Here is a 20,116-nt window from a genome sequence, read left to right on the forward strand (position 1 = left end):
GGTCTAGTGCATAAACTTATTCTATCTTATTCTCTCCTTCAGCACAAAAATTTTGTGATTATTGGTGATTGTTTGTCGCAGGAATGCTATAAAGGATTTATCCCTTGGTTTAAGCATTGAGAACTCAAACATTGAGTGCTTGTATTTACGGGGTTCTTGTTACCATGCAGTAGGAGAATATAGAGATGCGGTATTGGATGGCCTTTTAGTATTATTGGTGTCCTTTTACTGGTATTATGACATTTATTGGTCTTCTGTTTCTTGTTACTTAAATTAGATGCAATTGTTACAGGTCAAGGACTATGATGCTGTGTTGGATTTAGAACTAGATTCTATGGAGAAATTTGTGCTTCAATGCCTGGCATTTTATCAGGTGTGTGATTTATAGCACATATAATGCTTTGTCAAAATTTTAGACTTTTCTCAGGCATTTTACCTTATCTTTCTTGGTTGAAAAGTCTCAGAGAGTTCCATTTTGGTGTTAGTATATAGAAGCAAAAGCTTGCTTACTTGGCTGATGGTCTTTCCAGGCAGGGGCTTGGGAGGACCAAGTTGTATGAGGTTTTAACTGTTCTATCCGATGTTCTCAACCCAGTGTTTTAAAAGCGCAAGGGAAAAAAATGTGCAAGGGGCTTTTTGCACCTGAGGCACAAGGTGCAAGGTGAGGCACAAACCTTTTGAAGTGAGATGCAAATTTTTTAAAATTTTTGAAGAAAAATGAAATTGCTAAAAATTTAAAAAATATTAAAAATAGATTAATAAAAATGTGTACTTAAATTTTAAACTAAATGTTTTAAAAAGCGTATTAGTTCAAATTAAAATAATAAACATAACATAAACACATTCAAGTATGTAAATCTTTCAATCTCTTTATTTCTTCCTAATTGCTTTACCCTAGTTCTACAAGCTGCTTTGTATTGAGCCCCTTGTGGCAATGTGTCCATGCTAGGGTCTTGAGTTCTTATGTCATTCATAAAAGATTGGTTTTTAATTTTAATTATAGTTCTTTATCTTTTAAAAAAATGTCTTGTAAATAAAGAGGAATGAACTGTATTAGTAAAAGGGGGGGAGGGGGGTCTGGGGGCAGAGCCCTCGGCCCAACTGCCATGCTTAACAAAAAGGTAAAAAGTGCAAACTTTAACAAAGGCACACTCCTGGGCTGAGGTGCAGGGTGCACCAGGCACATGCCTTTGTAAAGGTGCTGCACCTGGGTCTAGGCAAGGCGTAGTCCTTGAGATGTGCCTCACCTGTGTGCCTAAGCATGTCTTCTAAATCACTGAGTCTCAATGACCCACTTGACACAACCAGTGGGTTACAGGTTACAAAATATAAATTATAAGAAAACTCCGGAGGTCATAACTTTGCGCTCAGTTATCGGAAGGAGCCTTGGTCCACTATTTTTGCCAAAAAACACTTTTTTTTGCTCTCAAATCTTATTTTTTAGTATAAAAAATTAAACCCGAAATAACAAAATATATATGTTATATGTAGAATATAATTATATATTCTGAATAATGTGTGTGTATACATGCATACATTATATATTGACGTGTCACTGGTGACCCATGACCTGGTGGGAAACGGTTCAGCCTCCGGGTCGGTTTTTAAAACACTGGTTTTATCTGGTTGGACTGGTTGACCTGTAATGCAGCCTCCTCTCTGGCATTGGTGGCATTTTTAGGAGTCAGAATAGGAGATTGTGTAGGTGTAGTCAGGACTGGCGGTGGTGGGGAATGGAGGCTCAGTAAGGTTTGAGTTACTGTGATTTTTATGAGCTTTGTGGCTGATTTATGTTCTAGGATATACCACACATGTTGTGGAGGGTTCTCAAGTCATAGTGAGGTTAAGAGATGATGGATAGGGTTTTTCAGTTTAATGCCATTGTACTGAACAGACTAGATAATTGGCCACAGTGGGAACATCTCATTCAGCTGGATCAGGAGATCTACTAATTATTTAACCAACTCTTTAACTTCTCTCATGGGTATACATCTTGTTTTTTATTGGCAACTTCCATTACAAAAGGCACAAGTAATACCCAGCCCATCATCATATTCACATGGTTCCCTGCCTTAGCTTTTAAAAGGTTCTGTTTACATTACATCAAATCTCCATCAGTGTCTGTGACACCACAAAAAGTTTGCTCTTACTGGTCCCCTTTCTTGCTAGTCTTGGCCATCCCATTTGCTGATCCATGTATCCAAAGAAAATTGCATACAACTTTCTTGCCTCTCTGAACTTTTGCCTCTGTTTGGGCTTCATGTTGATCCAGGTTGGTAATATGTATATAGCTTGGGTTTAAAATTTTAGTTGCTTTAATCAAAATGAGCTTTTTTACCCAAGTATATTTTCAAATTTTGCATCTCAGCACTAAAATTATTGTTGCTGTCATGCCATTATGTTATAAATATTTGAATATCATGCATGGTGGTTTTTCTCCACTTTAAATAAATAGTGCATTTCAGAGCTTGATGTTTATGAATTTTCTTTGTTCTTTAAAACTCTGTACTAATTCGCTTTCGCTCCATCTATCAATTTTTTTATCATTTTCTGCATAAATATTTGTGCACTTTCTTTTCTCCACTTTGTCATTGCATTTTTTTACTTTTCTTTGGAATGGTATCATTTTGATTGTTAACCTTGAAGTTTACAGATATTTTTGCTCAGCATTTCATATGCAACTTTACATGCAGAAAGAAATTGCTCTCTACACTGCTTCTAAGATCAATAGCGAATTCTGCTGGTTTGATATTGATGAGGATATTGATCCCATCTTTAAGGTAACATATGTCAATGAATACTTGTTTCAATTGAGAACTAGGCTCCATTTATTCGAGATGGAATCTACTTAATTGCTGCTTTAGTTTGCAAGTCAATGTCGCCTTTTCCATCTAGCCATGCCAGGTATTTCAGAGTACAATTTTTTAGGCTCAATCTGTATATGTGTACTTTAGATTAGAATTTTTTTCTTCATAGTCAAATTATATTTGTCCTTTTTATTACATATATATTCTTTTTAATGTAAATCCTTTGTTTTTGAAAATTTATTTTTTATTTTGTTTATAACCTTCTTGTAGAGAGACTGGACCGAATGGGCCCTAATATTTGTTTTATGTTTAAGTAGTGTTCTGTCTGTTTTATGAGTTGATGGGCCTTTTCTTAATGGGCCTGTTAATCTCTTTTTAATTTCTTTTAAGTTCTTGCTTTGCTGGCCGCCCACTTAAAGGGCAGACTTGTAATTAGCATAATTTATTAAGATTAGTGAAGGGAGAGAGAAACCCATCGAACTCTCTTCTTCTTCTCCATCTTCCTCTTCTATTCTGCTGTAGCTTTCTTTTCTCTCCCACTTTTCTTATTTTTTATCAGTTTTATATCAGATTTGAAGGACAGATTCACATCCTGGTATCAAAGCAGTTCTTCCTCCTTCTTTTTTTTTTTCCCATACACCCTTCGGTTAGAAGAGTATATGGAGAGATAAGTTTCTGATCAATTAGAGGACTATTTGCCTAGTTTGTAGAGGGTTTGGAGTGTTAGAATCTGGCCTAAAATTGCCAGGAATTGAAGCTGTAATTTTTCTGCCCAAAACCCTAGCCGACTAGAGAGATTTCAAGTTACAGGTTAAGGAGAAGGATTGGGTGTGGCGCTTAGGTCTTGGGAGGTGTAGTTTGATCCCTAGAAGTGTGCGGTTGAGATTTGAAGAAGGTTGGGAAGCTTTGGTAGGAGCAACTACTTCTCTCTTCCTTCCCGATAGCCAAGTGCAATGAAACCCTAGTTTTTGAATCTCTAGGTACTGTACTAACCTCGGTTAGGTCTATAAAGACTGAAAAACTAGTTTGATTTTCGTTTGATCAATGGAACAATTTGGAAGTGAAATGAAGCAAATGCTGGTATCCGGGGTTGGTCCAATAGGTTCCTTTTTTACTGGTGTGACCACAATTAAACTAGATAGAACCAATTATCTTGCCTGGGCACAGTCCATACGGATTTACATTTGCAGTAGAGGTAAACTAGGGTGTCTCATAGGTAGTAAGGTGAAACCTCCAGGGATAGACCCTACATATGAGAAATGGATGCAAGAGAACTACACAGTGATTAGGTGATTGGTCAACTCTATGCAGCCCCATATAAGTCAGCATTACCTCTGGATGACCTCAGCCAAGGAGATTTGGGATAGTGTTACATAAACATATTCACAGAGACATTTAGAGAACTGGTGGAACGAAACAAGGTGTTTGAGCTTCTCATAGGACTCAACCTTGAGTTTGACATTACTAGGCAAGAACATCCAGGCAAAAGATGAGGTCACTCTTGCCCAAGTATATGCCATGGTAAGTAGTGAAGAGAGTAGGCAGCAAGTCCAGTTACTAAGGATGTCACTTTTGTTGAGTATATTCCTTTCTTTGGTATTCCTCCTAAGGGGGAGCATTCTATGGAACTATTTGCTATGTGTCCAGTTGTTCCTCTTCTAGTTCCTTTTGAGTCATCTTCTTCTATTGCCTCTCCTTCCACTGTGTCTACCTCACATGTTCCTGCTCCCCCTCCTCCCCTAGGTCATCCACTTATATTTTCCTCACATCTTGTTCTCCAAGGGTGGTACCAAAGACAATGATCCAGGCATGGGCAAGTTGTTTCCACTCCTTCATCAGAGCCTCTTGCACCTCCCATCACTACTAAGGTAACAAGTCAGCCTTCCTCTGACCCACCTACTACCTTCCCAGACCTTGACCTTCCTATTGCCCTTCGCAAAGGCAAGCGGAAGTGTACATCACATTGTATCTCTAAACATTTGCCCTACAATCTTCTATCTTCTACCTATTATTCTTTTCTTGCCTTTGTTTCTACCCATGTGATTCACAAGTCTATACCAGAAGCCTTATCCAAACTTGAATGGAGGAATGCTATGATGACTGAGCTAGATGCTTTGCATAAGAACCATACCTGGGATATTGTGGATTTGCTTGAAGGGAAGGAACCAATGGGTTGTAAATGGATATTCAGTATCGAATATCATTTTGATGGCACTATTGAGAGGTTTAACGCTCGATTGGTTGCTAAGGATTACACTCAAATGTATGGTATTGATTACCTTGAGACTTTTTCTCCTGTGGCTAAAATGACTAGTTCAAGTTTTGTTGTCTCTAGCTACTACTTTTGATTGGTCCCTTCACTAGTTTGATGTCAAAAATGCCTTCTTGAATGGAGACCTACATGAAGAGGTCTATATGACTTTACCTCCTAGCGTGTGTGGAAAGGAAATGCAAGGGAAGGTGTGTAAATTGAAGAAGTCTCTTTATGGTCTCAAACAGTCCCTTAGAGCATGGTTTGAGAGATTCAAAGCTGCCCTTATTTCTTTTGGTTATACATAGACTCGACCGGACCATACTTTGTTTGTGAAGAGAAGTAACTCTTTGGTGACTTTTCTGATTATTTATGTTGATGACATTGTGGTTACGGGTAATGACACTCAGGAAGTGATTAAGCTCAAAAGATTTCTTAACACTGAATTTGAGATAAAAGATTTGGGGGATCTCAGATACTTCTTGGGAATTGAAGTTGCTAGATCTAAGGATGGTATCTTCATTTTTCAACGCAAGTATGTTCTTGATCTCCTTGCAGAGATTGGTAAACTTGGTGCTAAACCGGCTTCCACCCCTATAGACCTAAACAATAAGCTTTCTGATACTGATGGTGAATTGTTGACTGATAGGGGAGTGTTCCAGAGACCGCTCAGGAAGTTGTTATATCTCTGCATGAGTCGGCTAGATATTTCCTATGCAGTAAGTGTTATTAGTCATTTTATGCATTCTCCCAGAGATACACATTTAGCAGCTGTAGAAAGAGTTTTGTTCTACTTTAAAGGCACTCCAGGGAAAGGTATTCTATTTGACAAGCATGGACACATGAAGCTAGAGGCATACACTGATGCTGATTGGGCCGGATGTATTGTTGAGAGGAGATCCACTTCAGGATATTATGCTTTGGTGGTAGGGAACATTGTCTCATGGAGAAGTAAGAAACAGTTTATAGTTGCTAGATCCTCAGCTGAAGTAGAGTACAGGGCAATGGCACATGGAGTGTTAGAATTATTGTGGTTGAGATCACTTTTGGGAGAGTTGGGCATTGACTATGAAAAGCCAATGATGCTCTATTGTGACAACCAGGCAGCATAGTTTTCAAGGCGCCAAGGCATGGCTAGGCAACAAGGGGGCGCCTTGTCGCTTAGTCATCTAGGCGATGGATTTTTTTATGTAGAAAACATAGATCCTAGGGTAGTTCCCTAGGTACCATAACCATATTTCTTTAAGAATTATTCATAATTTTCATAAGAAAAGTATAGAGTTCATGCTAAAGTATAGAAAATCAACATATTCATTAGAAGAAAAAGAAGGAAAAGAAAATTCAAAAAATATAGGGGCTGAACCCTTATTTTTGTTATGGGAAAAGAAGAAAAGAAAATGTGTAGTAGTAGTAGTAGTAGTAGAAAATGTGTTGATTAGACACAATTTTAAGTTCCTTCCTTATTTATTGGTTCAGGTTTGAAAGTCTTTGGGGGTTCAATACAGCATTTAGCAATGTTTATATTGATTAAACCCTAACAAATAAGAAAATAATAAAAAGAAATTAGTATATAAACACACAAAATGAATATTTTAGACACAAAATTAATAGTGCCCGCTTAGGCACCGCCTTGACAACTATGCCTAACAAGTATCAACATTACACATAATCCTGTTCAGCATGATAGAACTAAGCACATAGAGGTTGATAGACATTTCATAAGGGAGAAAGTTGCTTAAGGGGAAGTTTATTTGCCATTTATTACTTCAAAAGAGCAATTGGCCGATGTTTTGACTAAAGATGTTCCGAAAGGAAAGTTGGCACACTATATAAGCAAGCTGGGCATGATTGACATCTATTCTCAGCTTGAGGGGGAGTGTAGAGAGATTGGGCCAAATGGGCCCTAATATTTGTTTTATGTTCAAATAGTGTTTTGTCTGTTATATGAGTTAATGGGCCTGCTAATTTCTTTTTAATTTCTTTTAAGTTCTTGCTTTGCTGGCCGCCCACTTAAAGGGCAGACTTGTAGTTAGCATAATTTATTAAGATTAATAAAAGAATAGTGAAGGGAGAGGGAAACCCATCGAACTCTCTTCTCCTTTCTCTTCTTATTTTCCATCTTCCTCTTTCGTTCTGCTGTAGCCTTCTTTTCTCTCTCACTTTTCTTATTTTTTATCAGTTTTATATCAGATTTGAAGGACAGATTACATTTCTTCTTTACCTAATTGGATATATGGTTTATTTTTTAATATAAGCTATTTATAAATATCTTCATATGAATATTTTTTACTATATAAAACTTCTTTAATGGTGCTAAATGGCTTGTAAGTGAGAGTGGTCAAAAAGAGATTGGCAAATTTGTCATGCTTAGGGCTTCCATTAGGGGCCAATCCTAGGGAGAGTAGATTTTGGACCCCAATGTTAGAAAAGTTTGAAAAGAGATTAGCTTCATGGAAGAGGAAATATATCTCTTTGGGAGGGAGAATTACCTTAATAAGAGCTACCTTGGCTAACTTACCTACCTATTTTTTTGTCTATCTTTAGGATACCAGTTAGGGAAGCTAGGAAGCTGGAGAAATTGATGAGAGATTTCCTATGGGAGCCGGGACAAGAAAAAAAGGATCATTTGGTTAATTGGGAAATTGTGTATGGAAGTAAAGAAGAGGGGGGTTTGGGACTTGGAAGGGTGACTAAAAAAAATCAAGCTCTATTGTGGCGATGGCCATTGGAAAGTGAGAGGTTATGGCATGAGGTGGTGCCGTGGTGGGAAGCATTCATGGGAGATCAGAGAATGGATGGGATGCTGGTGTATCAAGGCAAGCTAACCTAGCAGCACCTTGGAAGGCCATTCACAATACCCTTTCTCAATTCTTCAAATTTATCAGGTATGAAGTTTGTTCTGACAACGCTGTTCACTTTTGGGAGGATATCTGGGTAGGAGACACCCCTTTAAAGGACTTGTTCCCTTTGCTATTTTCTGTTTCTTTGTATAAAAAAGAGGTGGTCTCAAAATTTGTCTCATCACTGGGAACACCCTTGGCTCTTGATTGGGATTTTGGGTTTCATAGAGGACTAAGGAATGATGAAATTGAATCTCTCCATGTCTTGCTTTGTTGTCTTAATCAAGTTTGTTTGGGTACCTCAAAGCCAGATAAAATGGTGTGGACTCCTAGACCCAATTGAACCTTTACTTGTGCTTCTTTCTTCAAGTCCATCTCTCAACATTCTACTCAACAACCCTTTCCGCCAAAGGAAATTTGGTGCAGGCCAGTTCCCCCAAAGATTATGGCATTTTGTTGGGAAGTATTCCATGGGAAAGTAAACAATCTAGATAACTTACAAAAGATAAGACCTTTCCTCTGTATTTCTCCCAATTGGTGTATCCTCTATAGAGCTCACAGTGAGGATTGTTACCACCTACTAATATCTTGTCCCTTTTTTGCAGACCTTTGGGCTTGGCTACTTTCGTTGTTTGGGAGTAGTTGGAGTCTACCAGCAGAAGTTCGCATGCTCTTCAACCATTCTACTTTCTTTTGGCCTACAAAAAGAGGGAGACTTATGTGGAGATGTGCTCGCGCTGCCCTGATTTGGACTCTTTGGGAAGAAAGGAATGCTAGAATTTTTCAAGAAAGGGAAAGAAACAGTCAGGAATTGAAAGACTATGTGCTGAATAGGGCAATACCTTGGCTGAAGACCTTGGAAATCTTTCATCAATTCTCTTTTAATGATCTTTGGAGAAATTGGTCAGCAATAGTGAGGTGTTCATCCCTAAAGGACAAAGCAATTACAAGCTGGTTTCCTCCATCTGAAGGCTCACTGAAGTTGAACTTTGATGGAAGTAGCATGGGTAATCCAGGATTATCCGGAATGGGGGTGCTTTGAGAAATGAGAAGGGAGAGATTCTGTTGCTCTACTCAGGTCCCTTAGGAGTTGGGGACTCTATCAGGGCAGAGCTATTAGCTGCTGTACAAGGGGTGCAATTTGCAAACCAGCTGGGGGTACAGCACCTAATAATCGAAGGGGATTCCAAAGTGGCGATGGGTTGGTTGAAAAATCTTGAAGAGGCTATATGGCACTACAAGAATGAAATGAAGAAATTCAGTTGGTTGACAAGGAATATGTTGGTCACTGTACAGTGGGTGGGGAGATCAGCAGATACTTTATCAGATGTGTTGGTCACTGTCCAGTTTAATAGGCTATTTGGATCAGGCGTATGCCTCACAAAATTTGAGGCTTAGGCCTTAGGTAACATGCAATGGTGTTTGAAGCTGGCACTTTGGCTCTGTCTCACCTTAGTGCCTTAACTATGGTCCTTCTATCAGTCTTCTTGGTAACTTGTGAGCATCAATATTAATAAAATTGGTTGAAGAATATAATTGCTGGATATACTTTATATTGGTTTGATGCTTTTCATTTAATTTATACCACATATTTTATAAAAAGGGAAATTTCTCCCTCCAATTATTATTATCAGTATTTTTATTATTTATTTATGTAATTTTTTTTATTTCTATTTTGTTTCAAGCATGTTCATTACTTGATTGTGTGTTCATTACCTACTTTCTTCAGGAGTACTGGTGCAAAAGATTGCATCCAAAGGATGTGTGTGAAAGGGTTTATAGACAACCTCCTCTTCGTGATTCTCTGCGAAAGGGAAGCCTAAAGAAGCAAGATTATGTTATTACAAAACAGAAGGCTATGCTCCTACAAGCTGCAGATTCTATTGGCAAGAAGATCCAATATAATTGTCCAGGCTTCTTACCTAATAGGCGTCAGGTGATTTAATTTCAACAAATATTGTGGAAATATGATTTGTTATTTTGGTGGGATTTTAAGCATTTTACGTCTTCTTTTGAACTGAAAATCTAACCTATAAAAACAATTAAACTTCCTTAATTTTCTGGTTTCTGGTTCATATTTCATGTTGTATAAATTTGTGGTAGCTGGATGAGGATCTGTAGCAATTATTATCAAGTATTGCACCAAAAAATAAATGTGAACAAATATGATATACATTGAACTTACTGTTTGGATATTCTCAATCTAAAAATAAAATGGATCTACATCATCTTCATCTAGAATTAGTATTAATTTTGTCCATTTAGTTAAAATAGGTAAAATTTCAAAGACGAATGAAGGAACCCTAATCCTTTTCAACCTAGCACCAAACAAAAATGTTCTTTGTTTGTGGAGTATATTTCTTCAAAGTTACTACAACTACAGAGAAGCATAGATGGTTTACTGTCATTCTTGTATAATTTTCCTTTTTGAGAAAGAGAGTATACACATTTACTGGATAAGGAATTTCTGCAGTGGACCAAATGAAACTAGAATATATTCACACATAATCAATTGTAGGAGCACTTCTGCATGTTGCTGAACCTTGATAGACACTGTTGGCTGGCCTACATATTGTTGATGGTAGACACTGTCAGTAGTGCCTGATGATGCTTATCAAATTTTGGCTGTAAAATCTTAATCTACGCATTGTGACAAGGGAGGCCATCATCATCATTATCCATGCCTTATGCTAACTATATGGGGTCGGCTACATGAATCCTGTTTCATCAATCCGTTCTATTTAAAGCCATATCCACTGTGAAATTATTAGTGCTTAAATCATTCCTTACTACTACCCATGTCCTTTTTTGGTCTACTCCGAACTCTTCTAGCCCCTTCGATGTGTAACAAAATCACTTCTAACTGACACAGTTGATGGTCTTCTATGCACATGCCCAAACCATCATAGTCTACTGTCTCATTTTATCACCTATTGGAGCTATTCCTAGGTCCCTATGGATAACTTCATTCCTAATCCTATCCTTTCTAGTTTTTCCATTCATCCATCTTAGAATTTCCATTTTTACCACGTTCATTTTCTGGACATGTTGTTTCTTGACTGCCCAACACTCTGCTCCATACAACATAGCTGGCCTTACAACTGTCATAAATTTGATGAGGGAGACCAACTTCTTGGAAATATATTTCTGCTGGTAAACAATTAGCAACATGATATCCCTTCTACTGCATCTTCAACTAAGTTGGCCCTGATTGGATCTAGTAAGAAAACCTATTAGTGATGAAATTGACCAATTTGTTTAAAGTTTATACCTTATTAGAATAGACTTCCCCTACATGATCAGCCACTATTTTCAGAGTCTACTCCCAGACATACCATAGAACAAACTGCACTTAAACACCTTTACACGATCTTTCTCTTCTTGGTTGGGGTGAGAACAAAGATATGTAAAATAGTCTAGAAGTGTAAGCCAATGCTGGCCATTGCAAGTAAGTGGTACAAAGGTTTTTAGAGAATAATTTCTAAATAAGTAGCATATAGAGACACCACTAGCCCTGCATAAGAAACACTTGAAAAGAAAATCAGGTACTTCTCTGGAAAAGATGGAAGCTGGAAAGATGATTTCAACTTCCATTTGGTAAGCTGGAAAAAGGTTTGTGAACCTATAAATGCAGGGGCAGCAAGACTTCTTTGGATAGATTGCAATAATCTGGAACTAGAGCCCGGGCAACAAGAGGTTTGCTGACAGCTTCCATTGACCACACCAAAATCACAGCTTTGGCTCCGATAATTCTTCTACTTCTTTCCTTCCAAAAATTCCAATATCTTGCAGATGGAATGCAGCTCCAAACCAGCCCTGCTTTCTTGATTCTACGGTGCGACTTATTTCCTCTCTCAAGCCCCTACCATACCAAGATATTGACTTCAACTTTAAAGACAGCCCCCAACTACCACCTCTATCCTTCATGCAATCTCTCTCTACTCTTCATCAACTATTCCTTCTTCCCCCTTTCTTCCTTCTCCCATGCTTCTCTCCCTTCCCCAATATTTTTCTTTTTATCATGTTCTTCCCTTTTGCTTCTCTCGAAATGTTCTATTGCCTTCCTCACTACCCCTTCTCCTCTTAGGAAAAATAGGCCAAGAGCTTTCCCAATCTCCATCTATCTATCAATCATCTGGTCAATACTCACCCTTCCTTTCTCAGTATTGTCTTCCCCATTAACCTTTTCAATTTTGATCCCCACTCTCTTCTCTTCTCCCTCGCTTGTAACCTCTCCACACTCCTTTTGGTCCTTTGTTTTTGAACCTTTAATTCCAACCCCTGAACTTCCTTGCCTCACTATCCTTTTCCTGTTATAGACCTTGCGTTGGCCTTCCCCTGATTTTTTTCTTCTCACATTGTTTCTCCTTTCATCTGTAGCTTCAAAACCAACTCCCTTTTTTTCTCCTTCTCTTGCAGGAGTTTCTAAACCCGAAGAAGTAAAAGAAGAGGAGAAGTGGAAGAGCCAAAGTCCAAACCTACCCCATTGTTCAGTTGAGCTATGATTTCCAGAGATTTCACTCTAGTCGACGTTTTGTTTATTTTTCATCCCCCAACCTCAGAATCTCCACCATTCCATTCGACTTCCCCTTGTAAACCTTTTTCCTTCCCCACCTGTGGAATTAATCAAATGGACTCTAGGCATTGGAGTTCTTTGTCTTGAAGAAGTTGCTTGATGATTTCCTCTCCCTTACAGTCCTTACCCACTTGAACCAAACACCCACCTCCCTTGTTATGCTAAGAATTTCCCTTATCAGCTGTCTATATTGCCAAATTCCCAGTTGCACTGATTGCATCCACCCAATTACCAATTTGAACTCTCCCTCTACCTCAATCTGCTGTAGCCCCAATTGTTTGGCCAGTTTTACACCTTGATGTAGTGCCAAGATTCCGCTCTTAAGGAATCTCCAACTCCTACTGGACCCGAATACAGAGCCGTTATCTTGCCTTCATAATTCGAGGCATTCTTACACCATTAGTTGTGTCAGCAGGTATTTAACTAGTTTTCTTATTAGTAGTTAAGTCTGCCCATGATTGTTAATCTTGTATTTTTATGTATTTAATACAAATACATGCCTTCTTTTCCCTAATTGATTGGCAAAAATAAACCTTGCAACTTATTGTGTAAACATGTTATCCAGCACCGTATGGCAGGATTAGCTGCTATTGAGATTGCACAAAAGGTCTCAAAAGCTTGGCGAGCAGAATGGAAGAATTCAAGTAAAAGCCTAGCAAAAAATGGTAAGAAAGTCAGGAGAAAGGAAAAAATCAATTTGACTTGCCAGAATAGAGGTGGTGCTTGTAGTACCAGCAGTTCCTCAGAAACATCAACTTCATATGGTGTTACTGAGGATAGATCTTCAGGCCGTTCCCTAATCCCTTGGCAAGATGTATATTCATTGGCTGTTAGGTGGAGACAGATTTCTGAACCTTGTGACCCAGTTGTGTGGGTAAACAGACTCAGGTAAAATCACTTTCTTTCATTTTCTTCTACTTTATTATGTCAAATTTGGCAGCATAATTGAAATCATCAATTTTGTGAATCCATGCTCCATAGTCAGATCCTTTTCTCTTGGAACAGAATTAGAACAGTGCAGCTTTATAGCAGAAATTGGAATGACATCAAGAGAGTAGTTGTTCCAGTTCCACAGAATTGAGGTGGCACTGGAATTCAAATCCAAATCCAAGTCCACACCTTTGGTTAATATATAATGACTTTTTCTTTTTGGGTAGGCAAATGGGATGCACAACAGCGGTAGCCCTCTACCAAACCCCTAACCCCCCCAACCATGGTGAGGGTGGGACTCAATCCCAGGTCTCTGCTACAACCAATTAGAGACTTTACCAGAAAGCTAGCTGTTACCTTAATTAATCAATAATAGACATACAAAAAGGGCCTAGAGTTAAGTAACTTTAAAATATCCCACCCTCCACACCCAAAATGGTGTTTAAGTAAATATTGAGTCTCTCTAATTTATGTCCTTGAAGCCATTAAGCACTAAAGCTCAATTCATATGAAAGGACTATTTGCATCTTCAGCTAACTGCAACAAAGGCCTCTCTGGACCATTATAAAAAATCTCTTTCTATTCGTCCCAAACCTCCCAACAAATAGCAAATGAAACCATGGACCAGAGAACAGAGCCACTACCATCCTTTGAAATCTTGGGAGAAGGGAGGATGACTTCCTAAATCAAGGGAAGGAAAATCCAAGAGCTCTGGAAAAGAGAATAAAAGATTTCCAACAGAAAAATGGTACTCAGGGAAACACCAAAAAAAAAAAAAAACTTCCATTGACTTTCTTGTAATGCATCTATATGTAGCTCCAAGCCCCTATTATTTAGATGATCAACAATGAGCAAGGTTCAAAATGTTGGTGTTGGTGGAAATGCTGGCTATCCAAATATAGGAAACATGCCAGATATGTCAGAAATGTCATATGGAAATTTTATAAAAATTATAGATCAGGTGGAAACACTGTTCCAAACCAGCGATAAAGCACAGAAAGTGTAAATGATTCTAATAGATCAACAAAATAATCTGTTACACCAAAAACTAAGATTTAACTTCATATATAAAAAGAATTTTGAGCTAGCTCAATGTGGCAATCATGCCTATTAGGCAGGTAATGATGCTTCTACTCCATATATCTACAACATTGTTGCTAACTTATGTAATAATGCCATCATGTGTACTCCACATGGTGCCAGTAATTTTACTCTGGGGAATATGTTGATTCCAGTAATACTTTGTGTTGGCAACTTGGCACCAATGGAAATGGAAATATGTCCTAGAAATATTAGGAAATATGTGAACATTTAAACCATGACAATGGCATCTTATAGACAAAAAAATAAAAACTTGAACAACTGAACTCAAGGCAGGAAATGCCTCTCTAAGGTGTAGCTTGATTAAACTGAATGAGAATCTAATTGAGAACTTCCCCTTTGATCTAGCATAATGACAACATTACATTGTCAAGTTTTTCGCAAAACAATCATCAGATCTCCCTAATGTGGTCCATGAAAAACCACATTCCACATGATACAGATAACTTTGACAATAGAAAAAGGCCATAAAGGTTGCAAAGGCTATTACTCTATGTTGGCCCCAGCTATCAGGGGTCTTGGGAGGGGTAGGCTGAGTAGGGGCTGAGGCAACCCTACCTTGAATTCTGTTAGTGAGTGTACTCATTGTAGACTTTTATGATTCCTTCCATACCCAACATTGTGTATTTGATACCATGATGTTTGAATTATTATGTCAATGTTTTGTGCTTTGGGCAATGGTATTTGTAATAAGTGCTACCAACAGAACCAGATTGTCCAAGTTCAGATTTGAAACCCAAAACAACTGAACTGAATATGAATCCTAATTTTCAGATCTATTTGTAATTGGATCTAATATGGATAGATCCCAATCCAGTCTGATAATATTACTTCATGTACACATTTATTAGCAAAGTTGGTTGAAGTATTTTATATTTACTGAAGAGTTGTAGGTTCATGTCTCTAGTTATTTTTAACTTTTTAATGATATATAATATCAAAGTCATTTAGTTTATTTTATTAGTAATGCATGATATTTCTGGCATTTTTAGTTTATTTATGATATATACCAAATCCAAAGTCTTTTCTCTTTGATCCATAATTTATGATGTTATTTGATAAGTGAGCCCAAAATGTTTGAATTACATATTGTTTATAGCAAAATTATGGTTTTCTATGGGTATTGATTATTTTCTAAAAGAGTTGCTCTTTGTAGCCCTTAGTATTCATCAATCGGAAATTCAAGACTGTAGCCTACCTTCTAGTCATTTTTAATGCAAGATTATCTAGCCTTTGTGGAAAGATTAGCTACCTTCTAGTCATTTTTAATGCAAGATTATCTAGCCTTTGTGGAAAGATTAGCTACCTTCTAGTCATTTTTAATGCAAGATTAGTTACCTTCTAGTCCTTTTTAATTCAAGACTGTAGCCTACCCCTTCTTTATTGGTAAGAAATTTTGTTTAATTGGAAGGAACTGCAGATACTACAGCAGTAGGGAACTTAACATGCTCTGTTAGTTTATATTTAGAAAGGTTAGATCTATCTTTTGACTTAGAATTTTTGGTTGTCAATTTTTTATTATTTAACACATCAATATTCTCTTCTCATTTCTCAGTTGTTATTTTTTTCCCTGAAGTTAAAATCCTTAACTTGCTTGTATCACCTTCATGGTATGCATGTTTGTGAAAATGATGTTGGATATGTTTTTTTTTATCTGCAACCCAGTGAAGAGTTTAATTCTGGATTTGGGTCTCATACTCCAATGGTTCTTGGACAAGCAAAAGTTGTGCGCTACTTTCCAAATTATCAAAGGTACAATCTGTTCTCAATTTAGTCTGGAGCCGAATTGTTTGAAAGACTGCTTATTATTTATTAACGTTGCAGGACACTAACTGTTTTAAAAACTTGCATAGAGGAGATGAAGAATGTAAATAACAAGACAGATAACATTATTGATCTGTCAGAAGATGGGAAGTTGCAAAATGTGAGTTTTTATTTTTAATTTGATTGTCTATATTATGTGCTATACATTGTTGTTTCATCAATGCTGTTGACGTATTAGTTTTATTCTTTCTTCATTTCTACTTGCCTCCACCTGATAGGAATACTATTCTGATATCCGTGTAGTTCAATTCTCAATCAAGACTCTTTTTCATCTTACCTGTGTGCTTTCAGTGGCTTGATGAAGCCAACATGGGCCATTAGTATCTAATCTTCTGTGAGGGTGGAGAGCAAAATTTGGTAAGGAATTCGAAGGAGTTGTTTGAGAATTTTGAGCTCATCTCTGATATGAAAGTCAATCTGGATAAGAGTCACGTAGCAGGAATCAACTTGGAGGAAGAGGAACTAAATTGTGCTGCAAATATCTTGGAGTGTTCCATCGCTAGTTGGATGTTGACCTACCTAGGACTTCCTCTAGGTGCAAATCCTAAGGAAAGCAGGTTCTGGAACCCCATAGTGGAGAGATGCGCAAAGAAACTAGCACCTTGGAAGAGGAATTATGTATCGTTGGGAGGAAGGATTACTCTGATCAAATCCACACTTGCTAACCTACCAATTTATTCCCTATCAGTGTTGAGAATTCCTCAAAAAGAAGCCAAGAGAATTGAGAAGATTATGAGAGACTTCTTGTGGGAGCCAGGCGATGGAAGGAAGGATCATTTGGTTAAATGGGAGATTGTGTAGAAATCTTCAACAAGGAGGATTGGGTATTGATAGCATGGATAAAAAGAATAAGGTTCTGTTAGGGAAATGGTTTTGGAGGTGGTCGGTGGAAAGGGACAGATTGTGGCATGAAGTAATAGCTAGCATACATGGAAGGTTGGGAAATGGTTGGGATGCAGGTGTATCTAATGGAGCTACTCTGGCCTCGCCTTGGAAAGCTATTCACAACATCCTACCTCACTTTCTCCACTTCGTCAGGTATGCTCTGGGATTTCTATTAAATTTTGGGAGGATACTTGGGTTGGTTCTTGTCCGTTAATGGAAAATTTCCCCGCTTTTTACTTGGTTTCTTTGTACAAAAATGAGTTTGTTGTTTCCCCTTAAAATCCTGTGGAGCTCAATTGAGAATTTAGATTCCGTAGAGGTCTTAGGGATAACGAAATTTTGGCTTGTTCGGACATGCTACAACTCCTTCAAAGTGTTTGCTTGGAACCCAGTAAACCTGATAAGTGTTTGCTTTCTGCTAGGAAGTAGTTCACGGGAAGATAAATACTATGGACTTGCTTCAAAAGAGAAGACCTAATTCATGCCTCTCTCCAAACTGGTGTGTCTTATGCAAATCCAGTAATGAGAGTTGTTGTCATTTACTGATTTCCTGCCCCTTTGTTGCAAAATTTTGGCTTTGGTTTTCTTCTTTGTTTGGATGCAGGTGGACGTTACCTACGGAGGTTACTATGCTATTTGATCCCTCCTGTTTTACTTGGCCTAAGAAGAGAGGGAGGATAATGTGGAGATGTGTCAGAGCAGCCTTGATTTGGACCATTTAGGAAGAGAGAAATGCAAGAATCTTCTCAGAGAAGGAGAGAAGCAAGGAAGAAATCAGGATTTGTGTGATGGTTAGGGTGATCCACTGGATCAAGACTCTGGAGTTGTTCTCCCAGTTCTCCTTTGGTGATATTTGGAGGAATTGGGAGATAGTTGCTAAAAGTTCTAAGAGAAAGGACAGAGTGGAGGTGGTCTGGACACCACCATCTGAAGGTTTTGTTAAACTGAATTTTGATGGGAGTAGCCGAGGTAATCCAGGCCCATGTGGAATTGGAGGGGTGGTGAGAGATGGAGAAGGTAAAATTATAGCAATGTTTTCTGGCCCTGTGGGTATGGGGGACTCTCTCAAAGCTGAATTGCTTGCTGCAATTCAAGGGGTGCAGATAGTGAGCTAAACGTAGACAAATGTGGTGATAGAAGGGGACTCGAAAGTGGTGGTAGAATGGCTAAGGAATCTGGAGTCTATAATGTGGTGCTACAGGAGTGAAATGAAAAAAATTATTTATCTAACCAGGAATATGAATTTAAAGATACAATGGGTGAAAAGATCAGTAAATGGGATGTCAGATGCCTTTGCTAAACAAGGGGTGAACAGGTCTAGTCTATTCGGGGTACAATTGCAATACTTGTATGAGAGGTAGCAGCTTGTGCCTCTCTAAGGGATGATTGTAAAGTCTTTACATAAAGTTTTTAATAAATCTCTAATTATTCATTAAAAAAACATGGGCCATTAGTATCTATATATTCTAGTAAACACTATAGCAACCTTGTAATTTTTTATTTACTTGATCTTTTTATGAAAAGAAAAAGGAAAAAAAAAACATTAGAGAAACTGCATCCATTCCATAACAAATGAACTGTGGTAGTTGATCAAATGGCACCCCTCAAAAATAAACTTCTGGTAGAATTGTATCCAACTTTATATTGCCAGGAAAAGCAAAAATAAACAAGAGGGAAAGAATAAAAAGATAACCTTAGACCTTCAGGTGTTGGAGTACTCTTCAGAAATGATAATGGAGTGATCATCCTCACGTCTTCTGGACCCATTGGATCAGGAGACTCAGAAAATGCAGAGTTTCTATCTATCTTCAAGGGTTTCAACTATTGGTTTCTTTGGGCCATAAAGGACTTCTGTAAGGAAAATGGAGAGTTGACCCATCACCTTTTATTCGAGTGAAAAGTTGAAAAGTTACCTGTCTATTCACCATAACTATGCATTCCAGGTTTTCCTATCAATGTATTTATTCACACTATCTACCGTGAAGAGGTGTAAAATCATTTTGAGGTATACACATGAAGCTCATTTTTGGAGCATTGAGGATAGTTCGAGATCCACAGAGGAGAAGACTTTTGATTTGATTATTATCTGAGTAATATAGTGGATATTGATAAGGGTTGAGTTCGGAGACTTCAAAGTAGATAGTGTGATCAGTGGATGTTGCACAATTGTGAGATCATCATCATTAGACATTGCACCATACAGGAGTGGGTTCCTGCACCACATAGAACCATCAAGTTTAACTCCAATAGTGCCCAGATCCCTCAGATATAGGGGGCACTTTACAGACCCCAAGGTAATGATAATCATGGTTTATTATGGCCTGAATTAGGTGGTTGATTTCAATTAAAACGAATACTTTGCCACTGCTTTTGGAAGTCGGACTAATTCTTCATTAGTCAAGAGAGTATAGTTGAGAGAGACTTTCTAGAGGAGTTTCCAGGATCTCTTTGTATTAGGGACCTGATTTTTGAGGATAGTTGCTATTTTTTCTACTTCCTTGCTTCTTTTGTTATATCTCATGTTTTAGGGGACCCATGAGCCCAGACTTCTTTTGTATCTTCTTATCAAGAATCCCCCTTCTTTTGTATCTTCTTATCAAAAGGGTAGAGTTGCTAATATTGCAAGAGACTAAATTAGGGTGGGTTGGTGTTTTGGGTAGCTTACTAGCTTCTTTTTGATCATTAACAGGTCAGAATCAGTTTTGTTGAATCTTGAACATAAGGAATTTACCGCAGAAATAGAGCCTCCAAGGCTCCAACATTACCCATTATTAGTAAAATTGAACTCTTGGACCACCCACCCCAAAAAAATTGTATAACCACTTCTCTTACGACAATTGCTGCTTTTCAAGATCTTAGCTTTTTTGCGTATTTGGTGATCTCTTCCAACTTTTGCTCTTAG

The 20,116-nt window shown here is 37.9% G+C and overlaps 1 protein-coding gene across 2 annotated transcripts in view; it reads left to right on the forward strand.

The window, feature by feature from the left end:
* The window catches only part of SRFR1 (Tetratricopeptide repeat (TPR)-like superfamily protein), a 71,228-nt gene that overhangs the window by 47,227 nt on the left and 3,885 nt on the right, over positions 1-20,116 (forward strand). For both annotated transcript variants that reach the window (XM_010273456.3, XM_088887186.1), the window contains exons 12-18: positions 82-190; positions 293-373; positions 2,694-2,780; positions 9,628-9,834; positions 13,040-13,362; positions 16,171-16,257; positions 16,330-16,429. In XM_010273456.3, the coding sequence (XP_010271758.1) occupies positions 82-190; positions 293-373; positions 2,694-2,780; positions 9,628-9,834; positions 13,040-13,362; positions 16,171-16,257; positions 16,330-16,429 (994 nt within the window). The remainder of the gene's footprint in view (positions 1-81; positions 191-292; positions 374-2,693; positions 2,781-9,627; positions 9,835-13,039; positions 13,363-16,170; positions 16,258-16,329; positions 16,430-20,116) is intronic.

This window comes from Nelumbo nucifera, chromosome 5 (genome assembly GCF_055504915.1).
Source record: "Nelumbo nucifera cultivar China Antique chromosome 5, China Antique-T2T, whole genome shotgun sequence".
Classification (NCBI taxonomy): domain Eukaryota; kingdom Viridiplantae; phylum Streptophyta; class Magnoliopsida; order Proteales; family Nelumbonaceae; genus Nelumbo; species Nelumbo nucifera.